Below are 19,410 nucleotides of genomic sequence, written 5' to 3' on the forward strand. Positions count from 1 at the left end.
GACACAAAGCACATTTTTCTGTGATTGAACCAACCCTCATTTATGTAACGACTGACCGCTATGCCCTTCAAGCTGGAGAGAGACAGAAAGAGCAATTTGATCACTCCGTGGAATCGCTCTTCTCACGTGACACCATGTCCCATTATATTGTGATGTTGTCACAGAAAGAGAGGAAATTAAATGCCTCAAAGCTAGGTGGGAAATGTGTGGATGTGTGCGGAGAGGGGGTTAGAGGTGTAAAAGTGTGTGTGGTCCTGCAGGGTTCAAAATTTGTCCTAATTATCTTCTTTTGTTATTTTCTCCATCCAATCACATCATTTATGATTCAAACACGTCTATTCTTCCAGTTTGAACACACTAAATAAAACATAAATGATAGACGATCAATAACATTGGAAAACTTGAAAAATGAAAAACCCCCTAATAATGAGATCGCTGTGCGGTCCACATACTTTCACACTGGCAACTCCAACCTGCATTTCAACATTACATGCAAGCCAATCATTAAATTACTGAAGCCTGCAAACTAACACTTTCATCTTTTTACAGTGATTTGAATACTGACTTATAGGGTGGGCTGTTGGGCAGATTTACAGTACTGGGTATAGACAACTGGCTGCATCTAACGATGACTGATCTTTTTTTTTGTTAATTTTGTTTTGCCAATTTGAACGTTTGTATCTTTGAGATTCTAACACTCTAGATACGTAATTCACCTGCAAAGCTAAATGTGTTTTCATAAGAAAAGAGAATAATATTTGTCTGGCTGTTTTGTTTAATCTGATAAAAATATATGGTTGTGTGATTAGAAAGAATGTGAAAGACATATCAACTGTCAATGGCCAATTGGAAAAGTTTTACCAATTTCCCAACTCTACTACATGAAATGTGGATTACATTATCATCAGTTATACAGAATGTTACCTGGATGTGAAAAATTAAAGCAATGCTTACCCCCAAAGTGGATGTTTCTACGACAATCCCCCAAAGGTATGCAGAACAGATTTTCAGGCCTATTTGATGATCATCACATTAAAACATGCTAAGAGCATTTCATTAACTAATTCGACTGACTGACACGGACGTCAAAGTTCCTCAGACCTAAAACTGATGTGATGTGATGTGAGCCCTGATTTCATCTGTCTAGATCTAATTTAACATCTTAACTGCAGTCTTCTTGTTTTGTTTGTTTGTCTTTAGTTCATTACCAACAAAACCAACAATATATGCAGACTGAAAGCAGCAGTAAGAGATTAGCTACGTCAACTCAGAAAAGCCTTCTTGCCCTGCCAAAAACCACACTACTTGAGCATTTTGGATATGGCTCAGTTTTGCATTTTGAGATATATGTTTTTTATGCAAATGTAGTTGGCCTGATGGTACATGAGATATTTGAAAGTTTTGTTTCCTACATGACAGCAGTATGACCATGTTTCCCTCTGAAATACTGTGCATCAATAAATGACCATTTGCAAGTCCTTCTATGGTGACTCCAATAATTAAAGAATTTAATGCAACGTATGTGGGTGAGCACACATCACTGAGTTAGTGTTTATTATTTGGGGTTTATATCTATGACAATACTATTATCAACATGTACAATCAACGTGACAAGAAATTAACTGGGACACTTTGTTCAATGATTCATTTAGGGCATACTGTAGGATGAGGTTTTGTGAATTGCCACTGAGATAAATACAGTAAATGTATATTGCTTCTTTTCAGTGGGTTTATTCATTGCTTTCATGTATTATTACTTGCAGTGGGGATTTTTGCTCAAACCACAAGACATGACATGAGTTCTCGGGGAAACACGACATGAATTCAACACACAGTTGCAGTTTAAACAGGCTTACATTCCAGTGTTTGCCCTGTTTCTTTAGTCTGATGCTTTTGCACTAAAACTGAACCAGGCTGCACCACTTCCTACCTGAAATGTGTTGACAGCTCAATAAATTGGTTGTTAAACTTAGACTAAGGCAAGTCATTATAGTACCTCACTGACTGTGTGTGTCTCAAAACATGGTTACAGTTTTACAATATGATAATAGCTAAATCTAGATGCAGAGAAAGGGAAACATTCCTCTGTTTTTTAACAACAGAAAAAATTGGGGACAAAGAGCGATGAAAGACGCTGTTGTTTTTTTCAACAAGTCATCGTGTCAGTTGAGAATTTCCTTTGTGTGCCTCTCTGTGTTCAGGGGATGCTGCATGAATGGGCAGTCAGCATTTAGGGTTCAAAAGAAAACAGCAGCCTGAGCTCCTGTCTGTGTGAAAACCAAGGCTGGCCTGCTCTGTATCAAGTGCCATTGTTTTGGTAATAGTAAACCTGGGGCACTTGCCAGGAGGCATTAGTCATTCATCTAACAAGTTCCACAAAGCAAACCACAAAGTGCTCCACTGTCGACTTCCCCTTATTGAATTCTAAGCACATAAGCACATTTCCAAGTATCTCAAAGCAAGGTGAAAAACTTTCTGATGAGTAGCCATCTGAAATATGGCTGCCATGCTGGTGTATTTTCATGCAGGGTTTTTAGAGAGTGACAGCGGGAGACAAACAAGGAGGTGGTGGGCGAAAGGCAGATAGGAGGGGATTAGGGTGGAGTGCAATTATTCAGCAGGCCAGGCAAATGACATGATCTCTAATTACCCACAAAGCAATGTGTAACCCAAGCCACAGATTGGGCTACATTATCAAGCTTAATAAAACATGACCATCGCTCAGTTTCATTCCCTTTCCCTTCCTGGCTGCCACAAACACTTGTTTCTGGTTATGACATTCCCAAAGCCTTTCCAGACTTAGAGTCCTAACTGCACCTGTTGCTGTTTCACTGTGAAACTGTGATATCGGGGTACAAAAGTCCAAAGACTTACATGTATTCTTGGGGTAAAATAAATAAATTAATAAAATGTAAGGGTCAATTTACCTTTTTTGAAAAAAAGTGTGTTTTCACATGCCTTTGCAGATCATTTTGGTTTATTTGTCAGGGTTTTAGATTTTTGGTAGTTTAGAAGAACACTTCACTCAGTCATTGAGGGTCCTCTTTTAGCACCTATCAGCCGACTCTGCAAACTGAAAACTGACGCTAAAGGTGTATCCTGTTCGGTAAAAAGTCACAGCGAGGGGTCCTGGCGAAGTATCTGCATGTGATGACAGAAGTAACAAGTTGGTTTTGGGTATTGGTTTAATTGATGATTTTGAGGCCTGACAAAAGCAAGATTTTCATCTTTCACCTGCATACATTAACACACATTTGAGCTTAGTTTTCAGCCAGATTTATAAAATGCAGCTTGCATTTATTAGCAATGACTATCTAACAGTATGTGATACAGTATATGTAGCATCAGGACACGATCAGAGGTTATTTGCTGGGTGATGAGAACTTTTACTTTTGAGACTTTAATTATATGTTATTTGTTACCACTGTTTTAAGTAGAATTCTGAATATGTTACTAAAGTAAAAGGCCTGAATACTTCTTTGTCCATTGCTATGGTACAAACAACTCACACACATACAAAAGCATGCATACACATGCTTACACATACATATGTACTTGTTTAGTTCATGTGGGTTGTTCCAGTAAGAGCTGCTTTGGGCTATGGTTTTTCACTACTGTCTACTGTGTTATTAACAATTCTATAAAAAGATCTGCTCAAGTTTCCCTTTCCTGTGTGTTAACAAGCCTACCGAGCCTCTGTGAGGCTGCTGAAGCTTCGTTAAAAGACAGACAGTCCTCAATAGCATAACACCAATGACCATATGTCATAATTTCCAAAATCCTACTTTTCTTTCCTCTGTTTGTTTTTCTTAGCGACATCACTCATCGGCATGGCTCATGGCCAGCTTCAGACTAAATAGGTCGACAACACAAAAAGAGGGCCTCTTTCTTTGGCTTTCCCTCCCTTTTCTAAACCCACAAGTCTCCTCAAAACTCTATCATCTATTTTTTTTAACATCTAGTTCTATTTTTTTTTTTCTGCTTATAAATTTAGAATCAATTTTCCCTTTCTCTTCTGTTTCAGGCAATTCCTAGTAACTAAAGCAAGGATAATACCACTGACAGTAGTAAAACCATAGCATTACCACTGTACTTTCTGTCACACGTTGCTCTCTGCCCATTGAAAACGACCATAGAGCTCATCATTAGCTCTCAAAAAAGAACAATAAGCCTCGGTTTGATTACCTCTGTGGCTTTGTTGGCTCCCACAGTCTTCTGACTGAATTGGACGGAGACGATTACAGCTTTGCACAGGCAATTATATCTGCCAGCTAAATATGTCACACATAATAAACACATGCTCTTGACTGACAAGGGACAAGCTGAGGCAGTCGCAACTGGGGAAAGAGAGAAGATTCAGGAACATATGGATTTATCAACCATTCCTTTCTTCAGGGCACCCTCTCACAATCCAAATTGCAAACTGCATGCCAGTGAATTCATAAAGAGCTCAAGTACTCAAAAAATCTTTGCTTGACTCAAATGTCTAGCTTTTCATAAGATGATCTCTGAGCATTGGAGTCTGTATGTCGGTCTTGGTTTTGACCATTAACTGAATTTTCTTATAAATCCCGTCTCTTTAGACCTCAATGTAAACATGGCCGATAATATTTGTAAAAGATATTCAGTGAAAACAACTGAGAGAAAGAGCCTTAAATCCCTGGCAAGGAACTTATATCATGGCCTTTGGTGTTTGCACAGGACATACCTCAGGAAGCAGAGACAACTGGAATTGTTTGTCCAGCTTTCAGGCTTCTACATGCTTACATAAATATAAAGGCTATATACTGTACAATATAGTGTATACATGGGAATATTTAAAAAAAAAGATACATTTCTGGTCAGAAGTTTACATGATAAGTTAAATATTGGGATTTCAATAACTGTTCTTTATATTGGATAAGAGTCATTATTCGAAATGCATCTTTTAGAAAAAATAAATGTTTCATTTATTTTTTCTGAAATCAACACAGGCTCATAACTATAATTACAGGGCAAAAATATCTGTACAGACGCTCCTGAAAATCCTTCTAATTTGTCTTTTCACCTTCTGTTAGTGATCATGAGTGACTACATCTGGTAGCTCCTCTGTGCAAACAGGCTTTGGTTGACAGCATTCATTGGATTGACCAACACACAGTGTAATTAGAATCCAAGGAGCTCACAGCACAAATTTAAGAAAGAAGATTGCAGAATTGAGCTACGTCATAATATTACACAACGCAAGAATGTCAAATGAAACCATTTCTAAACAACAGCAGATTCCAAGATCATTAGTTCAAACATTTGTGCTTAGATACAAGTTATAGAGGGGTATTTGCCAAGGTTGGGAAGAGGACACAAATTCTAAACCGCAGTCAAAAGGAAATTGGTTCGAACATTCAGGAACAGCTACCACCAAGACACTGGTCTGCAATGAATTTGAAGCTGCTGGAACACCAGTGTCATGGTCCACTTGTGATGGGAACTCCAGCTCTTTTCATTTGGCTCAGCTAAGTAAAAAGATCTGGCTCTTGTGGCACCCAACAGCTCTTCACTTAGCACCAAGTTCTAGCCTATGTAATTTAGCCAAATATAGCAAAGTTTTGACATATGATAAGTATATATGCTATATATATATATATGCTATATATATGCACTCCTCCCATCAATGTGGTCTTCTCTGCCAACAGCATCCCCCTCATCTTTTTAATCTGATGGTGTGGTCCTGGTCTGTTATTGTGCCTGATTGGTTGCATGACATCAACACAGAGAGCCTTTGGCCATTTCCAAGCAGCGGGGCTGTCTATCATGCATATCTATAGCTTTGTTGACAGTGGAACTGGAAGACTGAATAAAGGGCTTGGAATACTGAAGAAGAAGAAACATACCATCAAACATCAAATAATAAGTATGTTTGGATGCACCTTCGGTTGTCTGCGACTGACTACATGTGTCAACAAGAACTGCCGGTGCCGTGAGAGGTGAAGTGTAAAACGACTGAAGTCAAGTTGGACACAACATTGGACACGAGTAGTTTACAAGAGCGACTGATCCCATGGGAATCCTGAAGCAGACACCAGGCACCACCATCTCTCCCTTGGCTGGCTTTTCATCCTCATTCACCTGAAGGCATCCTCCTAAGATCTCAGCTACACAATTCCAACTCCACTCTGGATGGCTGAACACAAGCTAGAGCAACACTTTTAGAAAGAATGCTCTTATTATTGATATTTTTACCATTCTTTTCTTCTAAATACTACCAAATCACTTTGCCAAAGAGGTGAAGAGAAAGCGACATGGATATGGTTAGTGTCATGGATAAAAATGTACTCTCAAAGTACTCTCAAAGTCTCTCAAAGTATTTCTATGTCTGTAGCTTTGATGTAATTAGAAATTAAATTGCAAAACTTATTTAGTTCCTCTACATCTCACTGCTTTCTTAAGACTGCTTAACTCGTTAGGAAGGTAAATAGATTCTGCAGTGAGTGACTAAGAATCTTTTTTCAATATCCATTCTTATAAAATATTTCCATAGGTAATTAATGAAGTTTCAAATATATATATATATATATATATATAAGAATAAACAAACTATTTATAAAATGCTGTTTTAACCTCACAAAACACACACTAGAATAAGTCAACGTTGAATGTAGTCTGCAGAAACAAATTACGAGAAAAAATATCATCCATCATCTTAATAGTAGTCTCTATGGCTTTTGGCGGAAAAAGCAGAGGGAGCTTCTCAGTTCTAAATCTGAGAATAACCCCTATAACTGGTCTTGAAATTGATTTTTTTATTTTTGTTGATAAGATGAACAGTTCAGCAGCGAGGGCACATCTTAGGTCAACTTTTTGCTTGTTCAAATCACCAATACAATGAGAAACCATCCTCAAAGTTAATAAATCACAACACCCCATGCCAAAATTGTTGTTTTTATTTTTGTGCATTTCACGTTAAATTTATCAATGAAATGGACAGCAAAGTTCTATGTTGTTCACAGCTGACCAGACATGAACGTTCACACATCATGTGCGTCAGTGAAACCTTCAACCAATCCAGAGCTGTGTTGTCATAGAGGTGGATCTTAGGTGCACCTGCAGCATCTACCTGTGCTGCCTCCAGCCACCTCATTCCCATGAGGCTTTAGTGTCATGTGACATTCTTTGGTGCTAACGAAAGTCCGGCAAGATTCCTTACAAGTGCGCATTGCTTCAAAACCGTCTTGCATCAAGTCAAGTCAGGACTGCACAATGCTGCATAAAGTCAAGCACGCCTAATGACTATACAACACTGTTTATGGAGTGTATAAAGCTGGTTCATATTAAGGTTTTTCAATGGTCTTCCCAAGTTGCTGACCTCACCGCTACTGAAAATATATGGACTGTGCTTTAAAGTTGGGTCCATGCTTGGAAACCAAACAATTCAAAATCATCTCTACCAGTTCTACCGAGGGGAGTGGCCAACGAATCCAGAATTCTGCCAGGGACCTACTGCTGGCCACCAAAGCATCTGTTCGGGGTGCAACTTGCTATGTGAAATTTTTTTGCCTTTATGTACAGATTAGTTGATTTCAGAAAACTGTCAGTAACTTTAAATTTTTATCCAAATTCTTGATTTTTATCTTTTTTTAATGCTTGTTGTTGTACAGTTTTTCGACTTTTCGATATTTCAAAATTCAGAACAATTTTGTACTAAATTACGTGACCCTCAGTTCTAAGAGGAAAAGTGTAGCCACCATGCAAACAAAAGCCCCTCCTGTACATAAATGAAATATCTATGCAACAAAAATATTGTACATGCTGTACATTTATACCATGGCTTTGGCAGATAAGTAATTAGTAACTCATTGGTATTACTTAAAAACATTTTGTGTCCAAATATCCTAAGTCTCCTTAGTAGAAAGGTAACGTGCACCGGTGTTTATGGTGAGGTACTGATTCCTGAAAAAAGATAAGAGATGAAATGTACGTTGAATTCCTCTTCATTTGTCTACGTTTCGGTCTTCAGGCCTTTTTATAGAACAATGCAATAATTCACCAACTATAATTATTAACTATAGCTATCAGGACTAAAATGGTGTTAAATTTGTAGACAGACACAGTGTGCTTCTGAAGTAAGATGTAATTGAAGACAGTTGACCTATTAGAATTATAGTCGTGCTGATAATGCCCAAAAAAAGGAGACCCCATTACTTTTTTGATTTTGGATAAATGTTAATAAAAATCTTTGCAAATGTATACCGGTCTACTAGATTATAATACCCATACCCAAAACCCTATCGTCTGTATGGGTATCTGCACTGAAAAGACACATCAGTCGACCCTACTTCTGAATGTTTGCAGCCATTTACATACATAATCAACATTTAACTCAACACCCAGGGGCCCACTCTGTAGCAGGTGCTGGCTCTGTTTCTTTTTCTTTCTTCTTCTGCTGGAAGAATAAGAATGCCATTGCATTGCCCCATGGGAAGGCTTGGGCTGACTAATGTAAGCACACTACAGTGGGGCGGCTGGTCTTAATTATGGTAACAGACGCTGAGGGGGAAGCACTGGTACCCACAGACGACAAAGTAGTTTAGTACTGCCACGGCCAATAATTAGCACATGGGTAGGCCCCCTCTCCACCTCTGCCACACACAGTCACACTCATACTCACAGAGCACATCAAACACAAACACTGCATTTAAAGGTCAGACAAAGAGACATGAGGCATTTGAATGGTGAAAAAGTGATTAATGTTCCTCCACGTGGACCAGGAGTCTTATCAATATTCATGCTTGTCTGTTTACTGTATACACAGCTGCAAAAGGAGAAAAAAAGATGAAGACACCTAGTGGTTAGCTGGGAAAATGACTTGTCAGATAAAGTCACATACAATGTGGAAAAAAAAAATCAGAAGGCAAGAAATCTATGTGCCTTATACAGGCTCAGTGAATGAAATCATTTCAAATGGTTGGAATCCCTATTAAAAATCTCTTCTGTGTGTCGGGGCAGTGGGAATATGATTTAGCGGCTGTTTTTGCTCTGCCCCTGCTCACAGTGTGTCACTGGCCCTTACTGTGGTATGCATGGGCTTCCTCTGCACAGGGCTATGAAAGCAATTGTGATTGTGATTCCGTAGTCAGCAAAACGCTTGAATGGTCCCGAGTTAGCATGCGCAGACACACATACACACACACACACACAAACTCCCCATGTCCCCATACTGGCCACTGATTACTTCAACCCATTTGACTCTCACTCATCCTTTCATTCTCTCTCTCTCTGCTCTAATGTCACATACCACAGAGTTTGTCATTAGCTAATAATGAAAACACCACTCACCACAAAGGGATATTATAGCCAACATTATGAGGAATAATCTTTTTTATCAGCCATGTACAAGCTCTAAGGATATTACAATTAAATCTCTAACATTTAACCACATCTAATACCAAACTATGTTTGTGTTTATTCAAGGGCTTGCATTACTTGAGCATGATTACTTAATGGAAAGTCACCGCATATGTTAACAGGAGGTTATCAAACCTTTGCACGGCATACATAGGGCTGTACTCTAATAAAAAATAAAACTGCGATAAGGCATTCAAATGGAGCACATCATTGCCCAGCTTATCTGAGGCAGAGGAGACCACCAACTAACAAAGCCAGCTCTTCAGTCATGCTCTATCTAAGCAGATATCAGTTGTTGGGAGGATATATGAGCTGGGTGGGGCCAGTGTATAAACACAGGCCGTACTCTCTCTGCACTCTATGCTATTGCCGTACTGTAGGCAGCACCTCACCCCAGCAGCAGCAGCAGTCAGCACTGTTTGATTAAGGTATTCAAATAAAGGAGCAGACACTGTGTTCCTATTTCACAGAGTAAACTAGAAGTGCTGGAGACACAGATAGCCACAATTACAGTTGGGCATGTTGTATGTGTATATGTATGTGTTTGCTTTAAATGTTTACTAAAACATAAATTGCAGAGTATATATATATATATATATATATATATATATATATATATATATATATATATATACATATATATATATATATATATATATATATATATATATAGATATGTGTGTGTGTGTGTGTTTGACACAGCAGGCAGCTGAGAGCATTAGAACATTACAGTGACAGTACATTTAGTTTTGTACCACCATCACCACAAAACTGATATAAAGTTATCATTATGTGTAATTTCTTTTGAGCTGTGGTAAAGCACCACTGTAATAAAGACACTTAGAGCTAAATAAAGTTAGTATCGAAAGTACTGAGGTATAGATCTTCTGGGGTATTTATGGGATCTCTCTGAATCATCACAATCTGCACTTAGTATGTGTTGTCTGCTCATTTTGTCCATCTCATTTTTGGCACCTTTTTATGTGTTTGAAAGAGCAGTGTCTCAGTAAATACTGTCCTAGCACTAACTGACAAAATGAGTCATTTTGTTTAAGGGCTAACCGATTGCAAACATCTGTCGCCAAATACAGGAAAAAGTTCACATTTCCTGCCTTCAAGTTGTATTCTCTCCTGTCATAGACAAACTGATTTATGTTGTTACAGGGGATAACAGCAATCATTAGCACACTGAATCAGTGAAATCTATCTTGACTATGAACAGTTATGAACAAAACAAGCTGCAACTCCAAGTGAGCAGTGTGACAGAAGCTGAAGGCACGACAACGGCACGTGTTCCTTGAAAGTCACATAAACTTGCTGATTACTCAAGAGTTGTGCCCACACGCAGCATCCAAAGTAAGCCAGTGATAAACGTAATAGGTTTAGACATAAACAGTCTGTTAAAGCTGAAATAAAAACACATGCTCATTTTATCCATATCAACTGACGCGTGACTTGCATTAACACCTCTAAAGTCACAGCGCTGAAAAGAGAGATGTTTTTCTCACATTGTGAATTTTTGAAAAACTGGAGCAGCAAGAGATATAATGGTCCTAAATCTTATTCACTGCTTCTTTTTATTCAAATAATTTGAGCGTTTTACTGTAATACCATCCTAATAGAAAATACTCGAGCTAAACTGGAAGCCAACAGTTTTATCAACAATTCAGCTACAGACCAAAATATCCACCTGAATATGCAAAGTAAGCCCTTAAAAAACAATTGACCTCAATAGTATCATTAGCCTTTTGCATCACTGCCGCTTCAGAAATGGACTTCAAAATTTATAAACTGGAGAACCACGGCTTTTAGAGATATTTCACAGTCGGCAGATCTGATCCATACATACAGCACATCCACAACGAATACGATGTCTGTTTTATGACACAGTCGTTTTGACGAGAGTGTGAGGGAAGGAACTTGACCTTCTGCACTGTGTTAACAGGACACCAAATGATCCCTGCGGGTCTAATTTGCATTGCTATTGAAGGTAGCTTGTGTTACAGATGTGATGATAGAAAATTGCCCCTCCCTTTGAATTCCAAGTAAAAAGAGCAGGGAGATTTCAATAATTCCAATTAACACTTGTAATTTTGAGGGGTACCACATTTTCATGTCAGTGACAGCAGTTAGTGTCACTTTCTCCCTCATGAAAGCTTTTTATTTCATCTAATATATCTAGTGGCTTTGTTTCAGGATTCACGCCGTGGGCATGGATATCAGCATTTTCTAGGGATTATCCGCATGGAGGATGATCCCAATTCATTTGACCTACAAAACGATATAGCCTGTGCAGTTGTTTGAGCCTATTTGTGTGTCACAGGAGTAAACCTGCCTCATCAACGTTTTACATAGGACTGGTTTTACTAATGATCGTATGCAAGGTCCTGAATAAAACTGCATGATGCCTATTTTTTTCCAGCCATTGATGCTGAAAAACTTATTGTAGCACTACTTTTTAAGACCTGAACCTGGAGATGTTTATCACTGGAATGTTCCGTTCAGTTACAGATTTTCCATTGCCCACACAGTGAACGGCAAACATCCCCAACTGTCTTTTGCATCATTCCCCCCGTTGTCATACTTGACAGCTATCTTTATTCTGAGAAAGAACAAACTCTAGAGCATTTGGTCAACATCCCGAGCCTGAGCATTTCTCATATTCCAACCATGGTAAGTGAAAACAAACTTTAATTCATTAATTGCAGATGGATGACGCTACTAACACTACTGAAGTGTTATTAATGGGTTTAAATTGTTTTTCTAATATTTCCATGTGTTGTGTTCATGGAATTAATTAGTACTTCTATAATAGTATTTCCTTTGCGGAGCTTTTATCTCATGCGTCACGCATTTTGTTTCAAAATTCAAATTTCTAGTGTCGATCATATCCCTCTATTACAGTACAGGTTGTTTTTTCCTTAAAGAGGGCTGGTTTATTAATTTCTTCATTCATCGTTTTTAATTCGTAAAGCATTCGTTATCTGTTTTAAACACCACCTGCGCTCCTTCAATTGAGTCAGCTCAGGTCAAGAAGCCAAAAAGCCGCAGGGTGTCAAAGCTGAGAGAGAGAAAAGAGTGATACTTGTACCAGCCAGACTCCGTGGTTTCTCGTTACAAAGTAATTAACACTACATTACTGGCACGCATCCATTTAATCGCTGACCTCCGAGCGGAAAACAACGTAAGCTATATGAAATCATAGAGAGAACATAATGAGGGACGGCAGAGCAGAGTGGGGCAGTATGGAATCTATACAGCCCCTGGTATTCCACGTCGGGTGGGACATTTTATCCCGGCTTTATGCAAAACACAACTGTACAACCACACAGGGCTGATAATATCATACCTTGGTACAGAGATAAAAAAGTTGGACTAAACCTATTCTTACCAAAAGAAATGGGGAAAAAAGCCATAGCACATTTCAGTTTTAAAGTTTCGTTTCGTTTTGCGTAATAGTCCTACATTAAAACCACTCCGTTCTAATCCAAGACACTTGACCTGCTGACACTTGACATTTTTTGTAAAAGAAGTGTGAGCGTTTGTGAATAAAAACGCGTCAAAAACATGCATTTGCATGGCATGAACATTACAGGAACTATTGGTTCACATAAAGACACAGGTGAGACGTTAACTATCAGAGGGCATGAGAGTACACGGAGTGTTATCTACCTTGTTCGAGTGATAATAGTCCAGCGAGCTCAGGCAACTTGGATCAGTCGGCAGGGAGCATGAACCCACATTTGCCGGGGGCGCAGGATAAAATCTCACGTCCATCTCAGGTTGTGCGAGACTGAAGGCATGAAATCACTTTCAGCGTCTTTGACTCACTATTGTTTTTAGCAAACACAACACAACACCAAAGCGGGAGAGACAAAACACAAGTGGGGGAGTTTTACTCGACACACTCTTCCCTCACATCCGTTCGCGGCCGAACTTCGGCACCAACTCTGATGATGCGCAGTCCTCCTCAGAGCCCCGCACCAGGATGAGAAACACTCACTCACTCAAAACGGAGAGGGCAAAATTCATTGATGCGCACGTGTTGGCAAAAACAATGCAGACCTCCAACTTAGATCCCGTCTTATAAGATATTTTTCATGACTGAAGTGCAGCCCACAAATCTGCCGCCTCTGTTTTCCAACTGCTCTCAGGGATCCATACAGGCTTTGTTATGGAGGTGCATATTCTTGCATTGGTTCCAGCACAGAAGTGGTTGGACTTCCCTCTGCCATGCGACCTCTGCCGATAATAAACGGGAAAGAGGAACGAAGGGAGAAGGGGGAGGGGAGATTGGTGGCTGCCTTGGCAACCGCTCTCCTTTCTGCAACTGCGCGCCTCTGATTAGCTGGAAATGTAGTAGTGAGCACGGCTGTGCATTATAAAGCGCACTCTGCTTCCATCAGTGCTTCATAAAAGCTTCCATTTAGGTTATTGTGTCAAGACGGAGGGGAGGAGGTTGCACAAAGTCTCTGTAGTTCGACCATGTTTTTACGTATTTTCATTTTTTCTTTGCTTTACAGACCCCAAAGCTGCCAACAACTTGAATCCAATAAATGCAACCTGAAATTTGGTTTGCATGCTTACAACCTCAACTTGTTCTATTAAATGTTGACAACACCTGATTATTCATAGCTCAAGACATTCCAAATGAAAAAAAAAAAGTCACTACTGAGTCTTCTTACTCCTATCATTTGCTGGTTAGGTTAAAGCAAAGGGACACGACTATTTGAAGTCTTATAACAATCAAAATGTTATTACTAAACTGTAAGGAGTTGAATCAGTGTCCGGTTAGTGGTATGTGAAATAGGTTTTAATAATTGTAAAGTTTTGTGTCTCTTTTTGTTCAGGCTATCGAAAGGTTTGTTTTCATTTTGATGACAAGAAGTGCAAGAAATAGATTAAACTGTTAAAAAGATAAGCTCTAAATAGCGCACTAGAGTGCAAAGCAGCACACTTGTATGAGGACTTTCTTGTGTGTGTAAGGGTGAAATATATACAAGGAGGTTTAATCTTGTACAGCTACAAATATGTGTGGAGAGAGGCTGGAACTGCGAGAGCCACCTCTGACAGCTCACTGACTCTGATGGATAGCACACCCTTGCCCTGTGATGTGCATGCACATTTGATGTTGAAATGGCCCATCTACGGGACTATTGTCTTTCAATCATGTCAAGGCAAAGTACAGAACAGAGCACATTTTCTGCTGCATAGCGTTTTGCCACAGTTTACAGCACATACATACACCCTGCCTGCGCAAAAAAAATGCTCTTCTGTCCCTTGATGCTGTTTTGTTTAGATATCACATTTAATCTCTTTTTGGGGTTCATTTGCATTAAAACACTGATAACACAGGCTCTTTATAACCTTTCCAGAGTGTTGCAGACAGGCTTTTATTAGGTGAACCTGGTTAATTTATAAAGGAGCTTGTATCTAAGAGAAGGCTGCAATTGTTTTCATACAAACCATGACAGGAGCATCTGCCCACTGCTGCAGCTCTTATGCTCCCAACCTACTCAAATCCAAAGAGCTAGTCATTATTACAGAAGGTCTATTATATTACAGTGAAACCTCTTTTTTTATAACAGGGAGGGCCCTCACTGGTAGGCACGTCCTGCCACTCTCCCTGGCTTAGCACACAGAGGGTTAACCACATGGCTCAGTGCCATGGCTTCATGGGAATGGAATGTGGAGTGCTGTGTGTGCAAGGCTTCTTTCCCAGCATCCCTCACTGCCCAGGCGCATGCTAATGATCAGTATTATTGAAGCACAATTGATGGGTTAGCAACCAAACAAGAGAAACTAATTACTACTAAGGCGTTATTGTCCTTTAATTACTGAAGCTCTATGGCAATTAGTGCTGCACAAAGACGCAGCCCTACTTTAATCTCAAATAAAATGTGATGCAGATGAAAAATTTGAAAGATGAAAGGTAGATAAGATAATTTGGCTTTCGATGCGTTCTGCAGAAATGATGCCTGATTTGAGAAAAGCGTGGGACAACAAAAGAACTGCTGAGGGCCGTGTTAATTTAAACAGAAAATCATCTCAAAACAGAATCAGTGCATAATATTTCAATGACCTTCAGAAAAAATGTAAGTGCTGAAGTTACAAAAGAAAAAATAGTCAAGCAAGCCTCCACTCTGAGATGTCCTTAAATGATGACTTACAAAGTTTTCATTACGGTGAAGAACATAGTTTTTTATAGGCAGACTGTTCATTTGAGGTTGATTTCTTTCTGCTGAGCAAACTGTTCAGAGCGAGTGAGGGCAAGTTATGCAAACTTTATAGAATTCAAAGTGGCTGTGTACACTGCTGTATTTCTTTTTACTGTATATTCAGTCAAACTTCAATTTTGATTTTGAAGTCTAATATGTCTGTTGGAATTATCTTATTGTTTACATTTCATTTAAAAATTGCCATTCAAGTGTCTCCGTCAAAATAACTTGAATGCAATGCACATAGATTGCATTTGAATGCTAAAAAACAATGAAAATTAGATGTGCTAACAACTAACCCTAATCCAACAAAACACAATAGAGTTAAATTAAGATGCTTCTCTCGTGCCCACAATATAATTGTTGGGTATGACCATTTCTAGACAATATCAGAGATGGTTATCTTAATCTAGATATTTTGAAGCAATCATTTAATTATGTATGATGTAAAAAAGTAAGGGTACCTATGGAATATCTTGACCTGTTAAACTTACTTTTTAGAGGAAACCTTTTATCCTCTTTGAAATACAGAAGCTCCCAGAGACAAAGATGCTGTGCTAACTGAAATGGTCCATCCTGCATGGTGATGAGGTGGTTAGCACCTCATGGATGGATGGACGGTCTTTTTGGTCAACAGAAACTTTTTCCTTTCATCCCCAATATGGGATGCATGCAGTTTGACAGCTGCAAAAGTTGCTTGTAAGCTTTGAGGAATTCAGGTTCATGGAGACTTTTCTTAGTTTGTCTTAAACTCTTTGCTTTGCTGTGGTGGCTCGTCCACAAAAAGTTCCCGAGCATCCTCACCCACAAAAGCCAAGAGAGCAGCAGGGTCAGTGTGTCAGAATTGTAATAGGTGGGATCCACTTTCATTTTTCCAGGAGATTGTAATGGCAGCTCAGCTGGAACTAATATTATACTGATATGATGACAATAATTTAATGCGATTTTAAGGTAACATAATTGTCAAGTTGTTCTTACTTTTACTTTGTTACTGATTTTATTTTCATTCGCCTAAATAATGACCACAAAAATCCTTTTGTGGAATTTTTTTGAGTATATCATCCATTTTTCTATACCTGCCTAATCCCAGCTGCATTTGGGTGAAAGGCAGGTCGCCAATCCATCACAGGGCCTTGTGTATATCACCTTTATCAATTGGCACTGTTTCAAAGAAGATCAAGTTTTTGCTTGTTTAAGTATGTTTGAAAAGTTATCCAATTCCATGTTATATAGAGCACCTCTTCTTTCACATGATTTAACGAATAAAAAAAATGCCAACCCTCTACATCAAGGACCTGTCATAGAGAATGACACCAAATGGTTTGAGTGAAGAGCCAAGTTTTCATTCATAAGTAAAGTAAATGCAGGCTATAGTGCTAGTGACTGCAATTTAGTCAGTAGTTGGCTTAAATGAAATAGAGCCTTGAGGACAAAAAAAACAAACGACGGCAACTTAAGTCGACATTAACAACAGGAAAAGAGAGGTATTCTTCAGAATATCTGGGATATTTTATGATATCTGGGAAAACTTGACTTATAGCTAAGTTGAAATGACACACACTGGTTTGTTTAGATGCTATATTGTATTGTTGCTTGCTCTCAGGCTGTCTTTTATATGCACAGACTGAATTCTGACTTCAGGATAATGTTTCTGAATGGCTGAATGTATTTAGAATTTATTTTATTATCAATTTACATTAGAAAATTAGCCAAAAAAGATGGGGTCGATTTTCAGCGGGAATCAAATTTCAGCGTTCTGCCGAATTACTATACTATACCCTATAATTTGAAGCCCTTGCATTCAGCACTGCAATTTGATTACTCCCAGTAAGGAATATCTTCTTTCTCATTTTTCCTTTTTTCTCCATCTCAATTCTTCTCCACAAGATTTTATTTTTGCTAAACAAAACAAAAAGCAACCCGGCAACAATGATCTTAAATGGAAGTAATGGTAGAGCATTCTTTACAAGATGGCTCTACCATCCCAACATACAACATGGTGTTTACGCATCTCCAAACTCTCTATTGTTCACTGGTTCAGAACAAGACAGTTGCTGAGTCACATGATTTTAATCTTTGCCAGGAAAAATTACACATGAGAAGCTGTTTAAACTTCGCCCTAATGTGTGATAAGTCTTTTTCTAAACAAAAGCAAAAAAAACATCTACAGTGGGTGTATAAACCTTTTGCACATTAGTGGAAGCTTTTCTTTCCATGAGTTTAATTTTTAACATTTCTATTCACCTTTTTTGCAGAATTCAAATACAAAAATGAATATGACAATGGAAACGCAGCAAGTATAACTTTCATAGAAACCCCACATCAAATAGCATCACAGTTGGGTTGCTTGGGTTTTTAACACCTTTCTGTCTTCTTAATTTAGGTTTGATTGTTAATAATTCAGCTCTCTACTAATCCATGGCAGTTGAATAGTATTTCCTATTTGTTATTTTTTCTTTATTGTGACACTTCATAGCTATCTGCTTAGAGAATCTGATATAAGGGAAAATGACTAAATATTGCAACGTGCAGGAAACCTTTACAGTAACACTGTAAGAGTGAAAGATATTCAAAATAAACATGTTTTACATTTATTACAAACAGAAAGTATTACCAAACTTCACCCGATGAGAACTTAAGTAATTTGGGTAAAGCAACTATAAAATTTCTATTTTCTGGCTGCCTGCAGTTGGGCTATAATAAAGTGAGCAGACACATCATTAAAGATGTAAAAGGAACCTTAGTGGCATCTCTTATTTGGCAATGTAATCAACTTATTTAATTTAATTTGCAATGGGCAGTAAGGATAAATAAACCCAGCCTCAGATGAGTGGATGAAAAGGGATTGATGGATATTGTTTATGAAAGTCCTTTTTTACAGTTGGGAGGATTTAAAAATTGTAAACACCGAATCACGGATGAATTTTTTGACAGATGATTCGAATGGCATTTGACTACTTGCTTTGTTTTTGTGTCGGGAAGTCTCAAATGACACACCTTCAGAAGTACAGGACTTTCTGCACTTTTTTGGCACAGTTTGACCTGTATGTATGTAAATGACTAGCCTGGGTGCCAGCCAAACTTAGCCCCGCCCATAAAATATTTGGTCGGGAAGTTCGGTCTGGCTCTGCTCAGTTGGGAAATCTCTGTGCTCGACATCAAAACAGTCGACCCAATCAGATTGCCAGGGCGGGCTTTATAAGATGATGGACAGATGATCAACAGGGACATTATCGACTACATCACTAAGGAGCACTTGTTTTGAATTCGTTTGAAACAAACATGGCTGCCGCTGGAGAGCTAGGGTGTGTAGATTCTGCCATCGAGTCTGTTCTACATGATCTCCACATTGCATTCATTTTGAAAGACGAACAGAGGAACGCGATAAAGGCTTTTATCGATAGAAAATATGTTTTGTGCCGTCCTTCCTACAACAAGTGTGTGTCGCTTAATCTACGTCACATACTACGTTGCTCTGATTGGTTGTAGGTCTATCCAATTGGGCGAAGAGGCATTTTTTCTCCTGGTTCGGTTGAAACACGCCCCATACTCAAAACTCTATCCAGCGGTATCAGACTCACACTCTGACTGGAATCGTGAGTATGACGTAGTCAGGCTAGTAAATGACACCTCTCACAAAAGAAATTTAGAACAAATCTTCCTCGATCAGTCTGTCATTCACACACGTTAAACATAAATTACAGAATGGTTTGGAGTAAATTAAAATGTAGGAAGGTTTAGAACCAATCCATTTGGAAAACTAAGTTTTTGCATCTCTAACCCGAGAGATACTTTGGGGCAGCGCTCTGTC

The 19,410-nt window shown here is 38.7% G+C and overlaps 1 protein-coding gene across 2 annotated transcripts in view; it reads right to left on the bottom strand.

The window, feature by feature from the left end:
- LOC142390772 (TOX high mobility group box family member 2-like) overlaps window positions 1-13,623 on the bottom strand; it is a 77,667-nt gene extending 64,044 nt beyond the window's left edge. For both annotated transcript variants that reach the window (XM_075476479.1, XM_075476480.1), the window contains exon 1: window positions 13,054-13,623. In XM_075476479.1, the coding sequence (XP_075332594.1) occupies window positions 13,054-13,158 (105 nt within the window). In that variant the 5' untranslated portion in view covers window positions 13,159-13,623. The remainder of the gene's footprint in view (window positions 1-13,053) is intronic.
- Between the last annotated feature and the right edge of the window lie 5,787 nt (window positions 13,624-19,410).

Source organism: Odontesthes bonariensis, chromosome 10 (genome assembly GCF_027942865.1).
Source record: "Odontesthes bonariensis isolate fOdoBon6 chromosome 10, fOdoBon6.hap1, whole genome shotgun sequence".
NCBI classification, from domain to species: Eukaryota; Metazoa; Chordata; class Actinopteri; order Atheriniformes; family Atherinopsidae; genus Odontesthes; species Odontesthes bonariensis.